This window comes from Apteryx mantelli, chromosome 1, assembly GCF_036417845.1.
Source record: "Apteryx mantelli isolate bAptMan1 chromosome 1, bAptMan1.hap1, whole genome shotgun sequence".
Lineage (NCBI taxonomy): Eukaryota > Metazoa > Chordata > Aves > Apterygiformes > Apterygidae > Apteryx > Apteryx mantelli.
In genome coordinates this window covers 18962637-18981944 of record NC_089978.1, presented here as the reverse complement: position 1 = coordinate 18981944, position 19308 = coordinate 18962637, and the positions used below count along the sequence as shown (strand labels likewise).

The 19308-nt window shown below is 38.5% G+C and overlaps 1 protein-coding gene across 7 annotated transcripts in view; it reads left to right on the top strand.

Annotated features, from left to right (window-relative positions):
* Nucleotides 1-18168, top strand: part of CWF19L2 (CWF19 like cell cycle control factor 2) — a 120704-nt gene extending 102536 nt beyond the window's left edge. For 2 of the 7 annotated variants that reach the window (XM_067289915.1, XM_067289895.1), the window contains 3 exons: nt 1785-1894; nt 2750-2911; nt 4124-4937. In XM_067289915.1, the coding sequence (XP_067146016.1) occupies nt 1785-1894; nt 2750-2911; nt 4124-4295 (444 nt within the window). In that variant the 3' untranslated portion in view covers nt 4296-4937. Of the gene's footprint in view, nt 1-1784; nt 1895-2749; nt 3439-4123; nt 4938-15835 lie in introns of those variants that run through there. The other 5 variants (XM_067289913.1, XM_067289901.1, XM_067289909.1 and 2 more) reach the window with 5 other exon arrangements.
* Nucleotides 18169-19308: the final 1140 nt, after the last annotated feature.

Below are 19308 nucleotides of genomic sequence, written 5' to 3'. Positions count from 1 at the left end.
ACGACTGGACTTAGAGGGTTGTAATCAGTGGCATGAAGTGTAGCTGGAGGCCAGTCACTCGTGGTGTCCCCCAGGGCTTCATCCTGGGGCCAGTACTGTTTAATATCTTCATTAATGGCCTGGATGATGGGGCTTATTTCACTAAAAATTGAGATGTTTTTGTGAATTTACCTATCTCGTGTAATTGGGATAGCATAGGATGTCCACTGAAAACACTCTTCAAACAGAGACTTTAGGATTGTGTATTAATTTTGGCGCGGAAGAACCTAAATAATTACTGATTGTGTAATAGAAGTAGACTAAGGAAATTAAATAATGCTTTTATATAAATGTTATAATTTTTTTTTTAAGTGTCTTTTGACTGATAGTTGGGGAAGTTCCTTCTGCATATTTTGTGAACTAGGTTGTGATGAAGGCTTTTGACTAGTGATCTTACTGACACATCTTCCTACAAGAAGGTGTGTTGCAGTTGGTGGGTTTAGTTTTCAGTGGGTGTTTGTTTTCAACTCTCTGGCTGTTTTTCAGTTCTTTACCTTGATTATTGACATTGTGTGTCATTTTGGAGATACAGTGCTTTAGAAAACTGTATTTAACAGTGTACAATCTAAGAAGGATCCTACAGTGGCGTATTAACTTTATCCTGCCTGTGTTTATGCAGATGGTGTGCTGAGCAGTGTATTTGTTTTTCTCACCTGCTTTAGTCACATTTTGTCTGTCTCTGCGTACCATGTGTATCTAATCAACAGTGCAAAGCAAGCTCTGCACTTAAATGAAGTCCTGGCACTACTAGAGTCAGTGGCTAAATCCCTATTGGGATTTAGTGGGGCTGGGATTGTCCAATCTGTTAAGTTTTGTAGAACTCGAGGCAAAATCCATAAATCAACAGAGCAGTGGAAACATTTTTATGCTTTATTATTGACAACTCAAGTGAAGTTTTAAGAGCTTGCTAAAAAGCCATGTGTTTGCTTTTAGCTAAAAATAAGCTGCAAGACTACAGAAAAACAAGAGATGTGTATGCTCTTGTGCAGACTATAAAATATGATTCAGGGAAAATGGGGGCAACATGCAAGACATACATTCCTTGTTTTAAGATGTGGAATGTTAAAATGAATACTTACGCTACATTACGTAATTTGAATGACGTTTTGTAGGAAAACTTTAAAATCCACTGGAACCTAGTGTGAAAGCAGAGAAAATGCTGACTTAGAATTTTGGCATCCTTACTGGAGTGGGTTTAGTATTTCCAGGAGTTCTTGGAGTGTTTCTTTTGTTTCTCCTGTTTGTTTGTTTTTCTTTTAATGTAAGAGACAGGCAGGTAAAAGTTGCATGCAACATAGATTTCTTGTCAGATCTTTTACAAATCTGAACAAATTTTCTTTAAATACAATTTTGACAGAGAACCTTTTGTTTGTTTGTTTTGTTTTTCCTCTGAGTGTCATGAATTATGAAGGGGAAAATCTTCAGCATTAAGAATGTATTCTTGTCCAAAATACACTCTAAGTAGACAATGCAAAAATTCCCTTTTGGGTTGGATTTTGGCATGATCTGTTCTGTCCATGTTTTGTCCCTGATGATGTAGTCAAGTCTTCCTCAGACTTACCTGTTTGTTTTACTGCAACTGTGCAGCATTATTATACTACACACAGTTGGTGTGAGAAATGCTTTAAAGCTAAATGTAATGCTATCAACTGTAAAACCACTTTCAAACTCGGTAAGTTGTGGGGAGGTTCGTTGAATGTCTACAGTCTGATAAACATCTGAAAATACATTTTTTGTGCATATAGGTTCCTAAAGGATTACCGTACTTTTCAGTGGACTTTGGCCTTCAAGGAGGGTTTGCTCATGTCATTGAAGATCAACACAAGTTCCCTCATTATTTTGGAAAGGTATTGTGGTATGAAAGATCAATTTACCAATTATTCTCTGTTTTGTAAAATTCAAGTAATTAAACCAGATGCTGCCAGAATGGAGTCACTTTGTGCCTTATCACAGTGTATTAGATGGCTTTTCTTGATGAGTCATTATAACTTAACCTGTGAATAAGGGAACTGTTGTATGTTCATTCTATTTTTTTTGCATAGGTGATATTCAGAATGTGATTCTAGAGGAATTCCATGTGTTTAACATACAGTCTGATAGAAGAGAAACACTTTATCTATAGGCATACTTAATCCTGATTGTATAAATTAGGATGCATACACATGCAACTTGCAAACAACTCCTAGTACAATGTATGTGTGGTTAAATCACTGTGTGTTGTATACAGAATGTAATATATAAAGGATGAACTGCAATAAAATCTTCATTTCTTTATTATGTCACGGCAATAATTTATTGAAAGAGTCAGTATTGCAAAAATGGTAGGAAGGATTGGGGAGTAATAAAATTTATTCTAAGTAGAGTTAAGAGCAAAGTGAGCAGCGCTTGTTTTTTGTGACCTTTTCTCTTTTTAGTCACAAATGTAGTAATATAACAACAGTCTTGCAATGTTAGGATATTTATGCAGTGCATTGTTATGCTGTACTTAGAATTTTGCTGAAGCATCTATCTAACAAGATATTTTCTTTCTATAGTTCTCGTTTTTGGTATATTTTTCAGAATTTCCAATTTTAATGACTAGCATTTAAAACAGTAACAAAATAATCCCATGATTTGAAAATATATATTCCTATGTTTTTATGGAAAAATAGCATTAAGTAATATGGTAATTTGGCATTTATCTTTTTTTATCTTTGTTCTACTTGCAAAGGAAATCATTGGTGGCATGCTGGACTTGGAACCGAGGCTCTGGAGAAAAGGAATCAGGCAGAACTTTGAGGATCAGAGGAAGAAAGTGTTGCAGTTTGCACAGTGGTGGAAACCATATGACTTTACCAAAAGTAAAGAATGAATACATCCAGTACTTGACTGGGTGAGGACTGAAAGCAAAAGCTATCAAGGACTTTATAAGCCATACATTATTTTAAAGGATATTTCCTATGTTAAGTATAACACCAGTGTGTTATTTATTGCTAATAAGTATTTTAAAAGCCAGGAATATTGTTTAATTGCTGATTATCTGTTTCTGGTTTCTGCAAGCCTGACAAATCAGAAGTGTACAGCTTTTGTGTTTTATTTTTACCTGAGCCAAAAGACCAGTGTCCATTTGGTTACTGAAATTCTTTAAAACGCCATTCTGCTTTTGGAATTTTTATAATCTTTGAAGCTAATGAGTTTTTTCTTGTATTTAGTATAGAGTCAGTGCTTAATTACTCCAATGACATTTTGTAGAAAATGGTGTAAATTTTAAGAACATTTTAATTATTGTTGCAGAAGGAAGCTTTTCTAGAAAATCATTTTCTGTTTTTGAGTTCTTGTGTTTTTTTTAGTTGAGGTCATTGCAGTAATACAAACCTTCAAATATGATGTGGTTGATAAATCTGCTGGCCCCCTGCACAAGATTTGATGTTGTTTTCTATACTTTCTTTTAATATGACGTTGTATTTTCAAACTGAGTTGTTGCACAAAGGATGATGAGACAGACTCATATGCACAAAGATTTTTTCACAAGGTCCATAGCTGATGGCAAACGTCAACTTTAACAGGGAAAGTTACTTTTGGTGAAAGAAGAGGGGGGGGAAAAAAAAAGGAAAGGGCGGGGGGGGCAGGGCAGGGGGAATTTAAAGGAAAAACACTCCCTAGTAGCCATCCAGGAAGAGAATCATCACAGGGATCTCCCTAGATGAGTGTTCTCCCCTGGTGTCCTCTCCAGTGCAGGAGGTGGTCCCCCATAATACTTTTATGATAGTAAATATATAGATGTCATTGGGATCCACTCAAACTCCCTCATGGTTGCTCCTGCTTCTGGTACCAACGGTGCTGATGGGAACACACTTTGACCAGGGGCAGGTGTTTCAGGCTAGTTGGTTGTTAAGCTTTGTGCATGGATATCACTGGGAAATGCTTGTCAGCTATTTGAGTGACTGTTATCTACCATGTTATTCACAAGGTCTTGTTCTTCCTCTTGTGTAGAAGCTACAAAAGAGACAGTAGGAAAGGGTGAGGGGAAGAAAGGATGGTTCTTGTACCAGAGGCAGTCACTTCCCATGGGAAATTTGACAAAGCAATGTCTCATGCTTTGCAGGTGCAAGACTGGGAGTACAGGATCAGAAGAAGGACAAGGGCAGAAACATATCCACAGTGTCCTCCTGGTGCATTGGGGAAAGGCTCCAAACTTGCAAGCAAAAGACTGCAGTGTTACAGGGAAAAGGCTTCAGAACAGCACATGGAAGGCCCTTGTATTTTGCAAGGTTTAAGGCACTGTACAACAGTGTCACAACAAGCTTCCAGCTCTTTTCTTACTGAACTATCTGCCTGTACAGTTCTGCCAATTGTGAACTCATATTAAGAAATGGATCACTAAATATAGGTTTGATAAAGTGTTAATATCTAGTCCCTTAGGGCTCTGCAACTTCCTTGAAGAGCTAGACCGTTTTTTTGTCATACCTGAAGCTTTTTTTTTTTTTTTTCCCCCCTCCATTCTGCCCAACAGGTCTAGTGCAGGTAGAAATCTACTGTGTTGTGGATTATTTTCTATTGGATCATTGTAAATCTGTCTCACTGCTTGGGAAATATCTTAAATTAAGCTGTCATGATCATTTTAGTGACTTAACGTCTGATTCATGTGCAAGCCACAGATAAAAGGACCGGTTCCACTATTCTCCAGTTGATTTTGATCTTCCTTAAGCTACTGAGGAGATAGCAAATAGGACATGAAATAGTAGCTGTATTGCTTAGAATGTGGTAAAGCCAAAACAAATTTAGGTCAAGTGCAACGTTTGTTGCTATAAAGCATGACTAAAGATTGCATTTCCTCTGAAAGCCTGTGTTGCCTGTGGTCTCATCCACTCCCTTGAAGGATGGTCACTACGTGATGTGTAGTGGCAGAGGTGATTGTCTTTAAGGCCATGGAAAAATCTTTTCCTACTGCTGTACTGGAAGTACGTTTTTTCTAAGTAATATCTCTTCTGCCCTAAATCTGCCTTTCTCAAGGGAAGATGAGTGTTTCACAAAGGATAGCTAACCTGTACATAGAAAAGTCTTCCTTCTTGACTCATGGTCTTTGCATATTTTATTATTCCAGTTCAGCAAAACTGCTGATCTTCTTTGGGCAAGAAAAGGCTCTTAGATATCTGAGTGAAGTGTCTTAAGCTAATAGTTTTCAGAATAGGAGAGAGTGTGCTTACCATATACACCAGGAATAGTATCCTGTTCTAATTGGTCACATTCATATCTTCAAGTTAAGCTGTTCCTCTTCATAAATAATAGCTCTAAATATTCATGAGGCCATAAGGGTGAACAAAGCTTGTTAGGGCACTTATGTGGAAGGCATGGGACACTTAAAGTTCAGTTCTTGCTCCTATAAATATTAAAATATTTTAAATAGACCTTTTTCATCAGGAAGGATACCCAATAGCTGAGCGGTTTGGGCAGTAAGAGATGGAATATGTAAATTCTGGTCTCTTTAGGGAGAACAGGGATCTGAACCTGGGTTTCTTACATTGCTATAAATGTGTTCCTATTTACTCTTGAGTACAACTGGGGAAAAAAGGGAACTTGCCCCTTCAAGTAAATCTACATGTATATTGTAACAGATGTTAGAATATATTCATGTCCTGCGCTGTAAGACAGAAAGGTTCTTCTTACTAGTGATACACACTACTCCCTTTCTGCTCAGAGCAGGCACACACTGTATTTCATATCAGGCAACCATGTCTTTTTTTTTTTTTTTTTTCCAAGTAAGGTTACTCCCCTGCTTTGTATTTTCTTGCTACACAGAAGAGATTGCATCCTCTCACCTGCATTCCAGTTTTTTCAGCAGCTTGAGGGAGGGCAGTGCTGCACCAGCACAGCACCATTACCACTGCTTGATCAAGCACTGACTGAGATCTGACCAAGAGTTCAAACACCAGAGCTCTGTGCTCAGTTATGTTTGTTACTAGGCTCTCTACAGAGGATGGATGATATAGTCAGGCAGATCATCTGGCTCTGACTTTGGTGCTTTGAAGATTTCCAGCCTGGGTTTGTCTTGGAGAAAGCAAGCTAAACAGGCTCCTGTGAGATATTCACTTCCTTCGTTTTCTTAGGCTGCACTATTCAACTTAGGCTGTACTATTCAGCTATTTCCCAGGCCTGGATGGTTGCTCTAGAGTGCTGCCTGTAGCCTGAGGCAATTGTCTTCATATTAAGGACCCACCTTTTGAGATTATTCCTTTTGCTCAAGTTGAAGGTAAGGAACCTTGAGTGTTTACCTCACCGTGAATTTGTAGCAAACCATTAGCTCACAACATGGAGCTCAAAAGCTGCCTTGGTATCATTATCCTTCTGTATAACCATAATAGTTGGTTGATGGCAAGTTGATTGCCTTAAATCATCCAGTGACAGAAACTGTGGGTAAACTCAGTTAAAAAGGAAAGCAAGGTTTTTTTTCTAGTTACCAGTGTTCTTCCAGATAGGTAGTTCTCATATATGTTCATATTTCACTTGTCTCTCCCTTCTTCTCTTGTGTTTTGCATTGGACTAAGACTGTAAGATGCTGCATTTAGTGCAGTTTTGGTGTAACAGTGGCAGACTGTTGCTTTGTACTTGTTAAAATACCTGAAAAGGTACAACGTGGATTTTTATTGCTTTGCAAGGAAATGAATATAGCAGCATTCAATATTAGGTCTGTTTGGACTGATTTTTTTTCTTTTTGTTTATGACTCCAAAGAATGAGTTACACCGACAATAATACTCGAATGTAATTTAGTGGGAAGTAATACACTGAGTTCAACCTACTTGTTATAAGTTTCATACAAGTCCTTGTTGGAAAATAGCATGTTAAAATTAGTACTTCTCAGGACAAGAGATAAAAATCTCTTGCGATCTATGAAATAAGAAGCATTTTGATGTGTCTCTTAAGGTTCTGCCATTGGTCTGCATTTCTTCAGCAATTTCCTGTCTTCTGTATCTGTATTTTAATATTTAAAGTATGTTTTCTCCTTCTCATCCCAGCTATGCTGCTGGATGAAAAGATGCCGAGCTCTATAGACTGATACTCTTACTTTAAGCATAGCTTTTTTGGAAGTATTTTATTCAAGATCCTAGCTGTAAATGCCTGTAAAAGTACTTAGCAGTACTTGCTAAGACTTAAGAAGTATTTACTTAGGCCAGTTTGGCCAGTTTGTACTGGATTACTGGGACTTTCCCTAGGCCAACCTCTCCCATGGTTGACAATGGAGGTTTGCTACTACCACGTAGTAAAAAGATACAAAAAGATACAAAAACTGTTCATTACAGTAGGACTAGCACTCCTGTTCTCCATGTGACTGTGCCTTTTATGCCATATATTGATTAAACTTAGAGAAAACTGCTGAGAGATTTCTCTAATTTTACTAGAGTTGCATTGGGTTTTATGCTATTAAAAAAAAATCAGAATCTGTCCATTATCATGGGGAGGATGTAGTTTTAATTTGTAATTCCTTGCATGTGCTTTACTTGTTCAGGTTCTTAATCTAGTAACACTGAATTTATGAAGTATATTAAGTAAACCTGGAGCCTTTCATAATTTGTGTGCAACACCTGTAGAATCAGAAAAGAAGGCCTGGGGAGGAGATAACTTTATCTAGTTGGTCCCAAGACGAGATAAGCTACATTTGTGGCATTCCTAGAAGATCTTTTTCCTTCCTTAAGATCTCTAATGATGAAAAATCCACAACCTTCCCAGGCAGTCTATTTCAGTGATTTGCTGTTTTCATCATTAGGTATTTGTCTTCGTAATGTTTAGTTTGAGTTTTCCTTGAATCAAGTCCAGTGTTAATTATCCTATCTACTACAAATTTGGAAAACATAATTCCCTTTGTTCTTTGGAGCATCCTGTTACATATTTGAAGACTGCAATTAAGTCGTCTTTATAAATTCTATTCTTCAGGTTAAACTATCCATATTCTTTCAATCTTTTCTTGCAGATTAGGTTTTCTAAACTTCAGATCATTCTTTTGTGCTCTGGATTCTCTCTAATTCAAGAAGAATTTGATGTAATGAAAGTATCCAGAGTGGATATGGCATCTCACTGAGGTATTATCAGGGTATCTTGTGTGAAAGGGTTATTGCCATTCCTGGTAGGATAGCCTCCTATTTATTCTCCCCAATGCAGTGTTTCCCCATTTCACAAGAGCAGGCCCTGTACTGAGACTCATGGCCTCCTGCAATGTTCAGATCCTCTCCTGCTCCTAGTCCGCTGTTTCCTCTCACAGCTGGATGTTTTTGCCCAGGTGTAAGTTCTTGTCTTTTTTGACTGACTTTTCTAGACCATTTTTCCATTTTGCTGAGATCATTTTGACTTCTAGTCCTGCTCTTAAATGAGTTTTTACAGTACCTTGAATGATCTGAAAAATTAAGCAGCATACTACATTGTGCCACCTAGAAATTGATGCTGCATCTGTGTTCACCCATGGCACTTGTGTAGACAGCTTCCCCTGCTATCACTTCTGTTGTTGGCAAACCTGCTGCAACTTCTGATACCACTGCTCTTGTTGTGGCTGTGTGGGTGCTGTGGGCAGCACAAGTAGCAAAAGCAATAGGACTTTAAAGGAGCCAGAAGCAGATAGCATCAGGAAAGGGTGAGGGAGAGATGAACTCCGTGATTGTGTTCTGAATTTCCATGGGGAATATTGGGCTGAAAATTAGGCATTCATATGAGAACAAAGGTCCACCTCATCTGCAAGTTCAGTGTGATTTTTTTTTTTCTTTTTTTTTTCCTAGAGCTCTAGAGAGGCTGAAGATGAGGTTCTAATCAGACTTGTAAATAATTTCACTAGCTGGAATTTTACAAGATCAAAAGTTGAGGTGACATAGCTTTATTTCTCCTAGTAAAGACTGTCACTACATTTCAGCAGGTTTAGTATCTTCTAGAGTCCATCTCAGATGAGGCATATGCACCTTCATTGAAAAACAACACCTTTTTCGTTCCCCCAGTTGCTGTTCTTGAACAAACAGTGCATACTATTCTTGAAATAGGTAGAAGACTTTTGTACACACTACAGGTGAGATTTAGCTCCATATTAAAACACTCTGTTTTATGTGTCCACGTGTGAGTAGCATGTCTAAGTTCCCATAGTGATCGGTGTTGACCTAGTCAATAAAGTTAGTGGGGCCTTAGAGAGTCTTTCTTCTTACCCTTATGTAGGTGGCCTGATTGGTTAGTTGAATCATTCGCTAGAGTCTAGAGCCTGTATTGGTTAGGGACCAGTACCTACTGTTATTACTTTTCATAGGTAGAAACAGTCTTCACTGGGCAAACTTCTGACTCCTTATGCATTCCCAAGATCCTATTTGCTTCAGCTGATCACATACCTCCTTTGTGTTCTTCGTCTGTAAACACTTTTTAAAATGATTTATGAATGCACAGTTCTTATTTTTAGCTTCTGTGCAAAGATTCCAAATGAAAGCTTGTGGGACATAAGCCACTGTTGCTGTGTAAACTTTCTGTGATAGTTATGTTGTCTTCCTCTCCAGTACATGTTCAGTCTTGCAATTAAACTGAAATACTGTCTTTTCCTTAGTATATATTTATACAAATCAAACAGAGGAATACAGGTTGATGAGAACAGTAGTATGATTCTGACATATTAAATACTTAGCAATAAAAAGGTGTATGTGAGTGAGTCTCTAACACACACAACAGCAGTGCTAGAAAGCCTGGACTGTCCTTGAATGAGGAGAAGCGAGGGTGGGTGTGGTTGTAAGGAATCCAGTTCACTGTGTTATCTCTCTACATCCATATGTCCAGTGAGGATGCCATTTCTCCAATCCATCTTCTGGCTTGTTTATTTATCATGTTTGGTTTCTGTGAATTGCTGTGATTTAAATATATTAATACTTATTTTTAAGGTATCAGAGATATGAAAATGTAAGAAGACATAGTTTTTTTCTAAACTAAAAAGAAGGGTCTAGTTTGTGAAGTGTTTGGCCATCTGGTGGCAGAATCCTGGCTTTATTTGCATTAGAGATCAGGCATCAGTGGAAATAAAACTGCGGAAGAAATAAATCATTGCCAGGTTTGCTTCCTTTGCATTTCCACTGGCACATGCAGCCTTAGTGTGCAAGGGCTCTACATGGAGCAGCAGAATGGTCAGAAACAGAAAGAAATTGGTGTTTGACACCTTTACATTCAAGGACTCTGAAGACTCTGAAGAAGAAAAGAGTATTTTTTTCTTTGAGAAGATAACTCAGGGGTTGGAAGCTACCCTGAAGGCCATTTGCAGTCATTGGAGATTTAACTTAATGCTGAATATTAGAGAAGGACAGTAATCAAAGGAAATAGCTGGTTCTCCAAAGGAGCACACTGGAGGCCAGTGCTTGCTGGAACCTACTTGCCACCTAAATGCCCTGGCTGGCAAGGATTGAGTCAGCTGGCAAGTAATGAGTCAGAACCAGAGCTAAAATTTCAGGTCCTAATTGATAATAGGTTTCATTTATTTTCTTTCTGTACCTGCACTTCCAATTCTTTCATAAATTCTTTAACTTGGTACTTGGCTGCAATAAACATAGCTTATTCTTTTCCTCAATCTTGTCTAGTAAGTGTGTAGATTACACAGTGTTTTCCTGTGGGGATAGCCACATGTTTATTGACCTGACTGACATATTCTTAGGGTGTCTACAGCAACAGCAATTTTTGGTGCTCTAAAATTCTGTGCTTTCCATGAGGCTGGAAAAGGCTGCTGAGTTTGAGACCATTGGTCTCCTTAGAGAGATGCAAGCAGGTGCCTCTTTCTTACTTATCTCTCTGGGCTTGTGACTATGAATATACAGGCATACCTTGGAGATATTGCAGGTTTGGTTCCAGACCAGTGCAATAAAGTGAGTCACATGAATTTTTGGTTTCCCAGTGCATATAAAAGTTATGTTTACACTATACTGTAGTCTATTAAGTATGCAATAGCATTATGTCTTAAAAAAACCCCAATGTACATATCTTAATTAAAAAATACTTTATTGCTAAAAAAGAGTGCTAACCATCATCTGAGCCTTCAGCAAGTCATAATTTTTTTTGCTGGTGGAGGGTCTTGCCTTGATGTTGATGACTGCTGACTGATGAGGGTAGTGGTTGCTGAAGGCTGGGGTGGCTGTGGCAATTTCTTAAAATAAGACAGCAATGAAGTTTGCCGCATCGATTGACTCTGCCTTTCATGAAGGATTTCTGTGTAGCATGTGATGCTGTTTGATAGCATTTTACCCACAATGGAACTTATTTCAAAATTGGAGTCAGTCCTCTCAAACCCTGCTGATGCTTTATCAACTAAGTTTATTAATATTCTAAATCCTGTGTTGTCATTTCAACTATGTTCACAGCATCTTCACCAGGAGTATATGCCATCTCAAGAAATCACTTTCTTTCTTCATCCATGAGAAGCAAGTCCTCATCCATTAAAGTTTTAGCATGAGATTGCAGCAATTCAGTCACATCTTCAGGCTACACTTCTAATTCTAGTTCTCTTGCTATTTCCACCACATCTGCAGTTACTTCCTCCAGTGAAGTCTTGAACCCCTCAAAGTCATCCATGAGGGTTGGAATCAGCTTCTTCCAAGCTCCTGTTAATGTTATTTTGACCTCTTCCCGTGAATCATAAATGTTCTTAATGGCATCTAGAATGGTGAATCCTTTCCAGAAGGTTTTCAATTTACTTTGCCCAGATCCATCAGGGGAATCACTATCTATGGCAGCTATAGCCTTACAAAATGTATTTCTTAGATAATAAGATTTGAAAGTTGAAATTACTCCTTGATCCATGGGCTGCAGAATGGATGTTGTGTTAGCAGGCATGAAAACAACATGAATCTCATTGTACATCTCCATCAGAGCTCTTGGGTGACCAGGTGCATTGTCAATGAGCAGTAATATTTTGAAAGGAATCTTTTTTTCTGAGCAGTAGGTCTCAACAGTGGGCTTAAAATATTCAGTAAACCATGTTGTAAAGAGATGTGCTGTCATCCAGGCTTTGTTGTTCCATTTATAGAGCACAGACAGAGTAGATTTAGCATAATTCTTAAGGGCCCTAGGATTTTCGGAATGGTAAATGAGCATTGGCTTCAGCTTAAAGTCACCAGGTGCATTAGCCCCTAACAAGAGAGTCAGCCTGTCCTTTGAAGCTTTGAAGCCAGGCATTGACTTCTCCTCTCTAGCTGTGAAAGTCCTAGATGGCCTCTTCTTCCAGTATAAGGCTGTTTGGTCTACATTGAAAATCTGTCGTTTAGTGTAGCCGCCTTTGTCAATTCTCTTAGCTAGATCTTCTGGATAATTTGCTGCAGCTTCTACATCAGCGCTTGCTGCTTCACCTTGCACTTTTATGTTATGGAGATGGCTTCTTTCCTGAGACCTCATGAACCAACCTCTGCTAGCTTCAAACTTTTCTTCTGCAGCTTCCTCACCTCTCTCAGCCTTCACAGAATTTCTCACTTCCTCACTAAGCTTCTTCATTTCTAGCTTTTGATTTAAAGTGAGAGACGTGTGACTCTTCCTTTCACTTGAACACTTAGAGGCCATTGTAGGGTTATTAATTGCCCTGATTTCAATATTGTTGTGTCTCAGGGAATAGGGAGGCCTGAGGAGAGGAGAGAGATGGGGGAATGGCCGGTCGGTGGAGCAGTCAGAACACACACAACACTGATCGATTAAGTTCACCGTCTTCTATGGGTGTGGTTTGTGGCGCCCCAAAACAATTACAATAGTAACATGAAAGATCACAGATCACCATAACAGATATAATAATAATGAAAAAGTTTGAAATATTACGAGAATTGCCAAAATGTGACACAGAGACACAAAGTGAGCACACTCTGTTGGAAAAATGGTGCCAATAGACACTTGATGCAGGGTTGCCACAAACCTTCAATTTGTAAAAAATGCAATATCTGCGAAGCGTGATAAAGTGAAGCACAATAAAACGAGGTATGCCTGTACTGATTGATAGCTTTTGCTGATGACCACTGGATTGTCTGTGTGTCCCTAACACCATATTAAGCATATTCCTGAAGTACTACCCCACATATACCTCAGATATAGCTCTGCTGGTAAGTATAAGCTATCTTGTATAATTTGAAATACCCAAGGATATTTGAGAGCTCTGCATGGGACTGGAAGATAAACGAGAGTGCCTGTGGGAGACTCATGCCCTTCTGGAGCAGGAGCTGGAGGCCAGGTGGTACACAACTTGAAAGATGCAACCAAAGATATATATCCATGTTGTAAATACATAGCCTCTTATAATCTGAGTAGGTTACACTGCCAATAGCTCTTTCATTTGCTTAGAAACTCACTTCTCTGACAGTCAAAAATCTTCTTTGGATTTCCAGCCAAATATTTATTACTGATCATCTTTGCAGCTTTGTGTATTGTTTTTGAGTTAAATTACTTTTTTTGAACATGAATGTCCTGAACTGTGTTTCGGACACAATTCCATTTTTACAATGGCATTAATATTACCTTTTAAAGGAAATAACTTTTCCTGACACATCTTAAGATTGTACTTGCTTTTTCCATAACCGCATCACAAGTGTGTCTTGCAGTCAGCCAGTCTTTTTTCTACCTGTGTCACTGTAACTGGTAGGATAGAGAAGACGTGCCTGATACTAATCCCTAGCTAATGCTGCCTTCCATTTCTTTTCAGTTACTCCAGTCTTCTGTGTCATCTTTTGGTTGCTGTGATATCCTCGTCTATTACTGTGCTGACAATGCCTCCCAAATCTGACTCATAAGCAGTGCTCATAGTGCAGGTCTACATTTTGTACCAATCCTCACATAATGATTAAACTCATCTTGTAACCTCTTGATATTTCCACTTGCAACATCATCCTTTGCTGTCTTCCCTTATCTAGTTCCTTGACCCCCTTCCAATGCTTGACATCTTATCTTCTCTAAGAAAAAATCTTATCAAAACAATCTGCTTTTTTCCCCTCTAACAAGTTAATGGGCCTTGTGAATGAAGAATAAAGAAGGTTGTCTCTTATTTTGACTTAAGTATTTAACTAAAAGGCACTATGTCTCCTATGATATACTCATAGGAAATACAATTTTGGTAAAACTATTACTACATTGGGACAAAATTTTTGAAAAACTTGCAAATACTTTCTGTTAATCTCTGCTTCGCTTTCAAACTGGGTAGATGTTTCAAATGGGCTTCTGCTAGTATCTGCTCTGGATCCAGCACTGTTCAGTGTTTCATTAATGAACTGGATAAGTAGAAGAGTATGTGATTTTTAAAGTTGCAGCTGACCCTCAGGCAGGAGATGGGGCAGATGGCTGCTAGTGTTGTGGAGAACAGCATTAGATTTCTGAATGTTCTTGGCAAATGAGAAAAGTGGCCTGAAGAAAGAGTATGGATTTGGTAGGATAAGGTGCAAATTTTGTACCGTACGTGAGATTCACCATTTGCACCAATGTGAAATGGAAATGGTTGTGTTGGCTGTAATCTGTAATTAAGGATCTGAGTGCAGATAAGGATCTGATCAAGTACAAGTTGTTTATTTTACCAGTCTAATGTGTGCGTGTGACATATCTGCTCTAGACAGTGGTAGCAGTGCTGAAGTTGGAGTAACGTGGCCAGTTCTGGGCACCACAGCTCTAGGATCTAGAGGTTTTGAGATCAGGCTGAACAGCACTTGTTGGGAATGGCATGGGTAGGTGACTTTGGTTCAGAGCAGTGCAGCACACTAGATCACCCTTGAAATCCCTTCTTGCCCATTGCCTGTGGCTTCTAGGGAATTGGCATGCCTCCTTTGCTTAACAATGTAATTATTTTCTCACAGGAGTGTAGGGAAGGGACATTTTTGTCACCAGCTCCAGGGTAACTCACAACAGATATTTAATCCAGAGTTGTCCATATTACAAACCACAGAACGCTCCCAGATGTGTAAGACCAACCAGACATGATTAGCAGAGATCCATAAAAGCTATAATAATTGCAACATCACAGGAAATGAACAAGAGTAAATAAGTGTTATCAGTATTTCTTTTTTGCCTGCAGTAGCAGGAACTGATGCTGCTTGGGAACAGAGTATGACTCATGGTACAGAGGCAAGAAATCTTGCAAAACTTAGCAATGAATGTGGGGCAAGAAAGTAAGCACCCATAAGGTTTTTGTGTCACTTATAGACACAGAACATCCCATCTCTCCCTGTAGCCATGCTCTGTGTTTCACAAGAAAGTGAAGAAATAATCCAGAAATCAGTTTTACTTCAGGGAAAACAATATTTCTCCCTGACATCTGGGACAGTGGAAGGACTGAAATGGAGGATTACATTCAATATAGTAGAAATATTGTATAACTGTCATGAACTACAGCTGGCAAAGCCAAATTCAGTGGTGATTACTTTGGGGGAAAAAATTGCCAGGAACCTATTTCCTTACAAATCCAGTGATGAATTTGAACTGAACAAACTCTAGCTTAAGGCCCCCCACATTAAAGACCATTCTTTTAACAGAATATTTTGTAAATAATATTACAGCATTTCTTCATTGTTAAAAGAAATCTTAGTTTCTTTGTTGCTCATGTAGTTTCCTTTGTTTTTATATTCCCATGGTTCTTCAGTGAAGTAAAACAATGTTCTGTTGCTACCAGTTCTGTGGTGTTTTGCACATGAAGCTGCATTAATTAAGGCAATAAAAATCTGATGTTTCTTTTTTTTTAATTAGTCTATATGTGTTACTTGAGTCTTTACCCAATCATCTTTGTACAACTTCTGGTTAATGTGTTTTTGACTCGTTGAATATTTCTAAGTATATCATTTTCACTGTGCATTTTCTTACTTTTCCTTACAGGAAAATGCAGTTTGTTTGTTAACTTGAGGGTGTCAACAAGAAAGAATTTTTCGCTTCGTATCACGCTCAGCATGTCTACATCTGAATTCCTCTCAGTTAAGTAGACTGGTCCTGGGTGGTTCATGGAGACTTGTGTTTTTTCCTTTCCTAATAGACAGTTCAACTGGGGGCAGTGTGTGTTTATTGGAGACAGGGTGTGGGCGACTATTTATTGTTATCTTGGTTTAAAGGATGAGCATTATGCAAGAGGACTGGTTTTGGGAAATAATCAAAATATGATCACTCTCACCTTCTCAGGGAGTGTGTTCCGCATCTGGCTCAGCTTATTAAAGATATTTACTAACAAGGACTTAGTTTAGTGACAAAGCAGCCAATTTTTTTTTGCAGTGAGCTCCTGCTTGTTTTAAGGCAGACAGCAGGACCCTTTAAAACTGCAATCATGACAACCTTGTGTTAAATCTGCGATTTCTGTTTAGTCTTTAATAGCAAGTCTAAACCCCAACCCAAATCCTCAGATATATTACAGACCAATTATTTTGCTTGCTGAGTCACTTTGTCAGTTTGACAGCATGCCTGGCAGAAAATTTTGATTGCTTTCCATTCTTTGATTAAAGAAATTAATTCAGTTTTATTTTGTTAGAGATATCAAGATCTGACTCTCCCTCTGATTCACAGGGAATTATATGCACAATCCCCATAGACAGTCACTGGTGGGATTCGTTCTCTCCCCAGTCCTCTGAAGCTGGAGAGATCTCTCTTGTGGTAAAGGTAGTGGGCAGTCACCCTTCTGGGCAAAGTCCTCCCTACTGCCATGCTGGTGTGCAGACCTCAGCTCTCCCTGGGGTTGAAGATTTACTTGGAGCTTGTTGCTTTTGTTGGCCAGAAGTTGACTGTATTTCTCTCTAGCAACCATGAATGGCCAATGCCACAAGTAGTTGTGGAGAGGAGGTTCATCTCTACAGAGGAGGTCTTCCTGATGGATATTATTCAAGCAAGGGAATCCAGAGCTATATAGAGACAAAACTTGGAGAAGGGAAGGAATCTTGTAGATTTGAACAAGCTCTTATTGAAGTTAGCAAGTATTTAGTACTGATTGAACTTCTGAATTGCTGGTTCCTTAGAGTTGGGTATCTGCAGCCTCTAGTGAAGAGTGACAACTGTTAAAAGAAAATTACTGTCATAGGTATGTGTTTGATACATTCTTCTGTTCATTAAAATGGGAAAGGAGTGATACTAGCATTGGTATTTTGAAACTGTTTCTCAAACATAAAAATACATTATTCTGTGATTTAGAATTCGTAAGCATTGCATTGTTATTGGCACCCTGCAGACAAAATCAACTGTTGTGCTACCTGTTACCTATTACTTAATCACATAACTAGACCTCCCATGTCATAAAGAGTTCAAGATCCAGCCAAAAGACTCAAAGACCAGGGGAAAAGTCTTACTTTTCACTCCCATTTTGCTAATGAGGAAGGTCACAAAAAGATTAGAGCTTTTGTGTGTTGCCTCTTAACACCGTGCAGTCCCTCCCACACAGATATGGTTAGCACAGTACAGCATTTAATGGGAAGGATGATAATCCACTTCCAATTTATGGAAGCAAAAATGATTAGAGGTCTATATACTGGAATAATAGGAATGTGCAGGGATATAATGAGAAGAGCTAAGATGCTAAGTGGATCATAACTAGTAAGTGTCAGAAAAGATAATAAGAAGGGTTTCTACATATACACTAAAAGGAAGACCAAAGAAAGCATAAGATTATTACTGAGGGAAGGAGGACAACAAATAAGTGCTGGTGCGAAAGAAAGATGAAGTAATTTTTTCTTCCAGCTTTGCAAACAAGATTAGCTTTGACCAGATACTTAATACAATTAAGTTTACCAAGGAGAGAGTAGTCAGGTTGGGAAGAGGGAAAGAAGAGGGAGAAAAAAAAGTTAGATAACTTGCATGCAGCCAAATCATCTGGGTCAATCACAGAAACATCAGTAAGAAAATATCTGTATGTCATGGAGTATTTTGGGGAGCAAAGACAAATATTTACAGAGACACCTTCAAGTACATTGTAACGTTACAGTATATGTAGAGTTGCCTGGACCTATAGCCCATAGGTTTGTTCTGTTTGTCAAAGACCTTTTTCATACATGTGATCCTTTTTTCAAGACTGTCTGATTGCTTTTTTCAAAAAGTGCTCTCCATGGAATCCTCACACTTCCTTAAGAAGCTACCTTTCCCTCTGAGCAAAGCTTTCAATGTTTCTACTGTGAGTTTTCTTTTATTTTGCAGTCCAAATAAAATTCATCTGTGATAAAGCTCTTTCAGACAGAGTATTACTTCCCAAGAAAGAGAGTGTAATTATCACTATCCTCTTGATGATTCGTGCAGCACAAAGGTGGTTCTGAAGTGCACAAAGCTTTCTCCGTGTGCTGGGTTATTTTGCACCCTCTTGTGGCCACGATGCTGTCTTTTCAGTCCCAAATTCCCTGAAGTAGATTAACTCATCACAGTAAGAAGCAAAATATTCAAATCCTGAAAGTCACCTGTGTGACCTCCTCCTATAATCAAATAACCCACATCTATGTCAAAAAGAATACATTCAAAAACCTCTGCATTGTTATGAAATCTTTCTTTTCCCTTTCAGTCCTCAACCACTGCAGGAATGATTTAAAAAAACAAACACACCTCCCCCCCCAAAAAAAAAAAAAAGCTCGTCTCCTGTGACAGTTAGTTTATGCTTAAGAACTACCATAGGCAGACAGGAGTCCTACAGTACTTTTTCATCACTTCTGACAAGCTTTTGAGCATCATAGAAAAATGCCCCTTGAGAATGAGAAAAATCAAGCTGGTATTCTGACTGCATCTTCAAACGACTTTGTTATTCTTGTTGGGACAAGTCCTCTCAGAGGACGAATTATTTCAATACTGAAACAATTTAAATGTTCTTTCCAGATCAGGCATCAATGAGGCGTGGTGAATATTTGAATACCTCAGTACTTGTCTGTATTTGTTCCAAACCAAATCATCGAACTGCTTGAATTTTTGTATGTGTACTGTACAAACATGGAAGGAAACTTCTTTTCAAATGTCCATCAGCATCCTCTGGCAGAGACTTCTTTGTGCAATTATGGATTGCAGAAGTGTTCCAACCAAGACCCAGTTTACCCACTATGCCTCTCGAGTACAGTTTTTACATTGGGCAACTTACCTATTCTCTTCTTAGGGAGCCACCAGAGACAGTGTTACCCTTGTTGGCAAGTAACCCAAACAGCTTTTGTTTCTTCAGTAACCTTCAGAACTTGCTTAGAAATGAATTCTGGAGTTTCATGGAGAAATGTAGCAAAATGTGTACGATTGTCACTACACAGTGGTTAGATATAAGGAAAAGAAAATATCTCACCTTAAATTTAGGAGTGTTATTTAGATTTAACATGTAGAAGGTGTCTAAACTCCTGTTAGAATTAACAGAGAGC